Source organism: Taeniopygia guttata, chromosome 1A (assembly GCF_048771995.1).
Source record: "Taeniopygia guttata chromosome 1A, bTaeGut7.mat, whole genome shotgun sequence".
Lineage (NCBI taxonomy): Eukaryota > Metazoa > Chordata > Aves > Passeriformes > Estrildidae > Taeniopygia > Taeniopygia guttata.
In genome coordinates this window covers 48,046,101-48,054,522 of record NC_133025.1, presented here as the reverse complement: position 1 = coordinate 48,054,522, position 8,422 = coordinate 48,046,101, and the positions used below count along the sequence as shown (strand labels likewise).

The 8,422-nt window shown below is 44.5% G+C and overlaps 1 protein-coding gene across 1 annotated transcript; it reads right to left on the bottom strand.

Moving 5' to 3' along the window:
• Positions 1–1,749: 1,749 nt before the first annotated feature.
• On the bottom strand, positions 1,750–8,323 carry PHF5A (PHD finger protein 5A). Its single transcript, XM_030262916.4, has 4 exons — positions 8,172–8,323; positions 7,031–7,054; positions 5,438–5,604; positions 1,750–2,445 (listed from the first exon to the last, which is right to left on the bottom strand). Exons 1-4 carry the CDS (start codon positions 8,221–8,223, stop codon positions 2,356–2,358), a joined length of 333 nt encoding a protein of 110 aa, XP_030118776.1. The 5' UTR covers positions 8,224–8,323; the 3' UTR covers positions 1,750–2,355.
• Positions 8,324–8,422: the final 99 nt, after the last annotated feature.

Here is an 8,422-nt window from a genome sequence, read left to right as displayed (position 1 = left end):
CCATGCTCTGAAAGTACCAGAAAGGCAGTGGCACTGAACTGATCTGAGCACCAGCAGCATTTGGCATGCTCCCCAGAGCTGTCTGAGCAAACAAGGCAAAGGGGAAAAAGCCTGTCCCTCCCTCCCTCCCTCCACCTGCCCAGTGACTCAGAACAACTAGAAATGGCAGCTTAACTCTCAGAATACAGACAGATATATCCAGCAGTCAGCATGAGGGCATCAGGAGTGCCAAGAAAGTGAGTATGTTCAGCTGTTTTTGGGGATGGGGGAAGGGATGGGGACACTCGTACCTCTACAGCAAGCCCTGCCTGGCTGATCCTGCTAAATGATTAGGAACAAGGGGTGCTCTAAAATTAGCTCGTCAGGGTGTATTGGTTCTGAGACAAAAAATAATTCCTTACTTCATTTCCCTCTACCTTTACTGAAAAACTTTGTCATCTTCCAAATTTCTGGGAAAGGAAAAAAATGCGTACAAACCTTCTGCATTCCTAGTGAGATAATTTGGGTGGCCTGACTGAGGGTAAGTGATAAATTCTGGTTGAAGTGATAAAGTTCCAGGTACAACAAATCTGCATGTCATGGCCTGCTTTTAAAGAAACACAGAATTTAAAATGGCCGATAACAGCTCTGACACGGACTTTCTGGTCTGCAGAGGCAGTTGCTTATTCCCACAGAACTGCTTTGGGAGAACAGGTTTGCTATAACCAATGAGCTAGATTGCTCTGAACATCTTGGCAAATAGCATCCATCAGAAGCTGTGCAGGGAAAAAGACATACCGATACTCTCAGAACTGCAAAAAGCTTGAAGAGAAACCCAACAGAATTAATAGCTGGAGGCAGGAGAGGGAGGAGCAGATGAGGTAGCTGTAGGGCCAGTGGCAGCTACAGCCAGTTGCAGCAGGGAAAAATTACTTTTGAGGGGAAGAAAATCACAACTTCTGTGCTTTTCACTTTTATCCAAATGGTTGGAGCAGGTAGAAGAGGCATTTAAGACAAGGAGTAGTTAGAGGAATTGGTACTAGCCTCAAGCAAATAGCTGAAATCTTGGAAGGGGCACCAAAAAAAAAAAGGTTTTGGGACTCTGCACCCCAAAACTGAACAAAGACAACTGTGTTAGTGTAGCACATGCTCTGCTCAGACTACAAGCGCTTGAAGGACTGCAGGGCACACTGAGCCAGGACCCTGATTTAACCATCTGAGGAGTACACACCCATGGGGAACTCAGCTCTGCCTCTGCACAAAGGCGCCTGTTCCCAGACCTTTGCTGAGCCAACAGACTGCTTTTAGCCTCTACTGGTATTTGACAAACAAGCAGCCTCTGGTTTCCAGCATGCACACGGCCAATAGCCCAGAACACAATAGTTGGTTTCCCATTACAGCAGGGAAGGCTTTAACTTATTCACAAGAACAGGATAGCGAGTCAAATAGCTTAGGAGGTTTTAGAAAGGGATTGGATGTTTGCACGGTGAAACAACATCCACAACCGTATTAGCCGGGATAAGGGTTACAAGCTCAGCGATCCTCATGCTACGGGACAAAATGATCAGTGGCTGGGATCACAGGCAGACAAAAGCAACAGCCGTTCCCTGAAGCTCCTTGCGGCATGGTCACGTGGCCATAAGCAGACACTGTCAGAAACCAGATAACCCATTGTGAAGTGCTAGCTGGGCTAATCCTCCCTGTCCCCAGAAAGCTCCAGAGAGGCTAGGCACAGAATGAACCAAATAGAAATCCTTGTTGTACCAAAAATAAAAACCCAAATGAAAAAGCTTTATTGGTGTGCATCCTACAGAAATGGTTACAAGAAACGGCCTTGGATTTATCTGTCAAAGAAAACATGGAACAGCTGTGCTCTCCCTAGGAAGGTACCAGCCATGAGCAGATTCCTTACAAAACAGGGCAGTGTGGAAATATACTGGAGGAAGGGAGGAGGGGAGCAGATTGGTGTTTTGTTCTTCAACACCAATGGATGGGGCAATTTCAAACAATTTAGAGGAGGCCCAGTAAGAACAATCTCAAGGTATTTCTCCACACTAAAAACAGCACTTTCCATTTCAACATGGCTCCTTCTATGTGCAAGTGCTTGCCCATTCTGCTTTGTATAGAGTTGGGGCAACTACTAGCAGAGCTTCTGCAAAGGCAAGAGACAGTAATCTTCATTTGCCCTCCCTCATCATTGGTTCTCATCAGGTTTCAGTCCCCACTCAGTCTGTTATTTCTCCATTCCTAAGTATATTACTGAATTTGTATTGCTTTAGAAAAAAATAATCAGCCAGTTTTCAGTAAGAGTAAAGTCCAAAGATGTTCCAAGACCCTCTTGCCAACCCAAGAGGAGGTAGCCACATATGAATAGGATCACCTCTTCTTGAAGCCATACTTTTTCCTTTCATAGAAAAGATCTGTCTTGGAACTGCCCAGGTTGACAATCTTAGGGCAACCATCTCTCTGTAAGAAAAGAAAATGCAAGTTAGGAAACGGGCAAACACAGAACAACATCATAGTTGCAGTAAGTTCTCAGTTCCCACACACCTTACCCTGTCCTCAACACATTTCGAACACCTGTACAGACAAATTGCTCTCCAGTGCTGGTTACCAGTAAGACAGTGGAATACAGAAGAGGATGGATGTCATTTCAGCATTACTGTAGGACATGGTCTCCCTCAGGGCCAAAATGGAAAACAGCTCATATAACATCAGCCATTTAATGAAACGGATGTGCTGTGCCTCAAGACTGAATTCTTTCTAAATTAGGATATGAAGGACCTCTAGGGCCCAGAGGAATAACCTTTCCCCTCCTTAGTCAACAAGAATTTTGCTGCTCTAGATGTCACCAAATCATTCTTGTGTTTAGGAACTCCTCAGCAGTGACAGCAGAACTGAATTTCAGATTTCTTGTATCCTGGATCGATTACTGCAGAGGCTGTAGGGTCAGCTACTCACAGCAGCTACACAGATTAAGTTCTTGTACCTGAATTCCAGTAGATGGCAAGAAAAAAGCCTCAAGAAAAGCAAGGAGAGTAGGGGAGACCATCCTGAGAGGTGTGGTTGCAAAACCAAATTAGAAACGCCCTCTTGGTATACCTGGGAACATTTGCTCATGGGTCACCTGAGCCCAGCATCTGCATAATTCTTTAGGGCAAAGCATTCTGGCTGGCCACAGCAGTTGTGAGGGATCCAGCAGGCAGAGGAACACGTGTCCCAAGTGCATTAGATCTAGAAAGCCCCTGGGCAGATGTCAGATGCTGTAAAATCTGCACCCAAGCTGCCTGGCTCCCATGCCAGAAATGCAATCTGGTGGGGAGGATCTGCATGATAGGAATGACAGGAGAGGTGGGGAACAGAAATCACCCCTCCCTCATACACCTGCCACAACCCATTTCTAGCTACTGTCTCCTTATTTCATTTTGAACCTCAGTAGCAGGACTTTCAAGACTTGCCTCCCACAATCCATGGAGTCTGTTCAAATCTTGACAGCTTTATTGCAGGGCTCTGTTCATTCTTTCACCTCCTCCCAAGGACACAGCTCATGAGCACCCTCCTTTCTCCAAGAAAAGATTACTATTTGCAACTCACAGACATCCTGGGTGACAAGGTGGGATGCAGGCCCTTATCCACAGATTGAAGTGGGCTGAAACAATACTTCATTCCTTCCTCCACCAGAATAAATGAACCAACAGTAACCAGGTCCTTTACTTTGTGCCCAATAGCATTCCATCTCTGCCATCCATTTTATTTGCTTTCTTGCTTCACTATCTTTTCCAGTCTTTCTCTGAGGATGATGAAAGTGCTGTGGCTGAATCCTTGGACTGTTAAAGCTTCAGGTACAGAGCTCTGCCCATCTGGTTTTCTTATTCACATCAGCACCAGATACCATAATTATGATAGGCAGCAGCATACTTAATTTTGCTCCTTCTGGCCTCCCTACGCTTGTGCCAGCATTTTTCAATCCTGCAACAAATCATGTCAAATCTGCTGTTTCAGATCTGCAACTTCACATTTGCAACAATACATAACATCTGAGTTTTCTGCTATGAAGCAACTTTCTTTACTCACAGCAGCATTCACCCAGGTGTCAAAATAGACACCCAGACCTGTTATTCTTCTCTAGCTCTGTTTTCTATAGTCCTCCCTGACAGAGCAGCTGATTATTCCATACCTGAACCAAACATAAGATATAGGTAATCTCAGGTTATGAAAAACACTTGTTGGCAATCCCTGTGAATTGATAAAACTAGAATCAAGCCTATTTTACTCATAACTTATAAAGCCAGGCATCTTCATTCCAAAGGCAAGTGAACAAAACTACTGTTTCTCACAGCATTTATAAAGTAGGAGGCAGTACTCCATCAAAGTACTTATATCCATATTTAGATACAGAGAAAGATTATGGTCCTGTTAGATCTAATGACTAAACTCAAAGGAGGACCTGCTCCTGTTCTGGATTTGACTGCAGGCCTCTAGAGAAAACAGGCACTACAGAGAGTTAAAGCAGCAACTCACTCAGCTGAGGACACTCCTGTAAACCACTCTGAACCACTCTCTCAGCACGTTCTTCATGGTCATTAAGGGTGTGTAGGAAATGACATTTGCAAAGTACCAAACAACTTTTAAGAGACACTCTCACAGCAACCAGGCCTATATTCTGGGATAGCAGAACTGTAAGCATCATGTTCTTGTTCTCCTGTAAGGTCTTTCTAATGCTTTGTTGCAGTTCATGTCCTGCACTCACTGTTTTGGATTATTAACAAAAGCCGTATAAGGAATGAACAGCTGCCTCATTTCCCACGTGCAATGGCTTTCAGCACAATATTGTAAAAAGATGATAGCTCTGGCTATAGACAAAAGGGACCATAGCACCAAAAGCATTATCTGAAAGAGAAATATCTACAATGCAGACAATTCCAGAAAAGAATAAGAAAATATAAATTGTATCCCATTGAAATTATACAAGAAGCATCCAACTTGTGAAACACAATTACCAGTGAAGCCACTGGACGCTAAGGACCAACTTTACCTTGTTATTCAAAGGAAAACAAAGGGTTTGATTCCACAGGCCTCATAGTACCATATGTACTCTTAATCAGTGGCTCATAATGGAATTCTAGGGAGGAGCTGCTTCTGCCACTGCCTTGCAGTGTCCTGCAATATTTCTGACCCTGGTGAAACCTAGGCTGGAGCTGTACTGAAATAACAACCTGAAGTGGTAACAAGCAGTGTGTGGAGGAAATGAACTGTGAATGTGCAAAACAGTCAGAGATCCTTAGAATGAAGAGCGTTGCAATACCTCAAAATGCTTTGCAAACACAGAGACCTATCAACAGGGGAATAAAAGTTTCAGATATTGAAAATAAGTGCCAATTGTCCTAGTAGTAATTTCAGCAGCTCCAAGCCCCTTAAAGGTAAGCATGACTACTATGTAGCTGGGATGGCAACTTACATCTTTTTCCTGGATGGTGCACTCCTTGCAGTAGTAGGCGTCGGACACTCCGGGCCCCCCGCAGATGACACATCGGCCCTGGTAGGAGCCATAGTTACACTCATCACAGATGCGCACCAGGGTGCAGGGCCGCACGTACGAGTCGCAGATCACACACTTGCCATCACCTGCCAGCACAGCAAAGCCTTTGGTTACAGAATGTCCTTTCTGCCACCTCCACATCAGAGGAAAAGCTTCCTGGTCCAATAACTTCCCTGTACACCCAAAGTGCTGAACTGCAGAAATGTGCTTTGCAGGCACAGGGCACACTGCACACAGACTTGAGAGGAACAAGGCCGTGGCCTGCAATATTTGAGTTTTTTTTTTTAATTTAGTCATTTGTTCACTGTCAGAGAAGAAACCCAGAATTACCTGGATAACTACTGTGTGATTAGTCAAGACTTGCTTAGATTGTACCACTACTTTTACTCTAAAACTTTTCCTGACTTTCATTTGCAAAGAAAAAAAGCCAGAGTAACAGAACTAGAGTCCTTACCTACACAGAAACTGCAGTGTAAGCTTGTCCACAGTGACAAATCAACAAAAGTCTGGAGTTACTATGCTCAAAGAGATAAGAGATTGTACTCATAGTCCCTTTAATCCTTCATCTGTGACAAGGTCAAAGGAAGGACAAGCTGGCATAAGCAGCCATTTCACAAAAGTTACTCTTACGCTCTCACAAGGAACTGAGTGAAATTCAAGTACTGATATCATACAGGCAACAACCCATCAGATGCCAGTAACAGTTTCTGCTGAGCTGGACCTTAACAAAAACACTGACCTACGGATGAAAGGCTTCATATCCTATTACCAGTTCCCAAGGTATCTAATCCTGACTCCCACAAACAGCTTGCCTAACCTGCTCTTAAATCTCTGGCGTGACAGCCCTCAGCTACTACCAATGGGAATCTGTTTCACTGTCAGGTGCTCTTGAAAATGATCTTCTTGCTTCAGACTCTCCTTCTCCCACTTTACTTATTCTCACACTATTTTATTTGAGTCACAAACTACTCACCTCATTTGTTCTGTTCCCCTACATGATCTAATGACAAATCACAAGGATCTAACAACAGATCATACGCTTTCCTCCCTTTCACAGATAAGCATTTGATTCCATGGGTGTTTTTCCTGCTCTAACTTCTAACATTTGCCCTCCATTTTTTCTTCTCCTAGATGCTAATGGAGACCTTTCTTACAGTATGATGAAGCCAAAACCCAAAAATGCATTATTCCCCCTCCTTTAAAATGATCAGGATGATATTTTGGTATTACATATTACAAGGATCCAACGAAACAGTCACTGTAGCCTCAGCCACTAGAAATGCTGGCAGCAGGTACACTACAACTGCATTTGTGTGAGAGTCTGTTTGAGCTTGTAACTTCTTAAGTATTCCTTGAACTACACTTGCAATGTTACGGTAATTGTTCCCTTTTCAAAGGGTGACATTAAGTTTGGGGTTAAAGCAAAAATAGAATCCAACCTTCAAACCCAAACTGCATGCTCTAACCACAACACCACATTCTCAAGCAACTAAATGTGGATGCTTTACTTACATTTTTCACAGAGTCTTCCGATTGCTGGGGGAAAAAAAGAAAAAAATTATTTGAGGCAAAAGAAAAATCTAAGCAAGTACAAGCTTGAATGACAAATTATTATTTTCTGCAATAAGCAGTCCTTAAAAAAATTAAAGGTTAAACTATAGAAACAGTTTGAGCATAAATACATACATTCATGATAAACAATATATATCCCCCTGGAGAGATTTACGAGAACCCAAGATGCACTATGAATACACAATGATACCCCTCTGCAGTAAGAAAACCTACGTTCATCATTCCGTTTCAAACACAGCCAGTGTATCTGACTGAAGAAAATGTTGTACATGAGTCTTGGCACAGCTTTTACACTGGTTTTAGTGGGGGGAAAAAACCAAAATCAAGTGTTTGTTTAAAGCCATCCAAATACCTTCTTTGCTTTAGAACATGAAGGTAGTTAAATGTACCTGAGAAGTCTTCTCACTTGTCTGGGACACTCACAACAATGTTAGGAACTTGGATAAATGTAATAAATATTGAGTTTCAAAGACTAGATGTGCACATCAATGAAGACTAAATATTGATTTGTCTTAAGTCTGAGAGAGAAGGGATTTGTCAGGACATGACTTTTCAACATAGACAGATGGTTAGAAGCACTGACTATTCTAAAAAGAGATTACTGATGGACAGTGCAGCTGAATGCTTTGTGTTTCTGGATCTTGCACAAAGCTGCTCGTTAAATTTGCTTTTCCAAGGAGTGACAAAAACCAGGAAGGGATACCTCAACTTCTAATCTTGTATAAGAGTTCTCTGAACCTTGACCCAAATGCTGACCCAGGTGCGACAAGGATAAACCCCGTTATCTGTATTACAGGCATAACCCGGAAGAGAACTTTCGTCTCACAGCCAGAAAGATGCTCCCAAGTGCTGCTGGATCCACAATGCACGGCGGGGCATCAAAAATAAAGGAAAATAAAAGGAAGACAAAAGAGGGAGGGAGGAGCGGGTGGCGCGCGCCGCCCCTCCCCCTCCCCCGCCGGGCCTAACGGCCGCGCGCGTGCCCGACGGCCGGTAAGGCGCGCGCGCTCCCGCTCGCCCCGCGGCCCGAAAGCGGGGGAAGGATCCCCCCATTCTCATCCTCCCATCCCCCGGGACCCACCGACGCCGGCCTGCTTGCGGCAGAAGATGAGGTCCGGGTGGTGCTTGGCCATGGCGAAGCGACACCCGCCCGGCGCTGTTGCTACTCCTGCGGCCCCGCGGAGCCCTCACCGCCGCGCCACCCCCGGGTCCTGGCCGGGGTGAGAGCAGCGCCTGCCAAAGCGCCTCCTCCGAGGGGGAAAACGCCGAGGGATGCCGAAATAAACCCTCCCCCTAAAGCCATCCCATCTTTAACCTTCCCCCTCCCAGAGC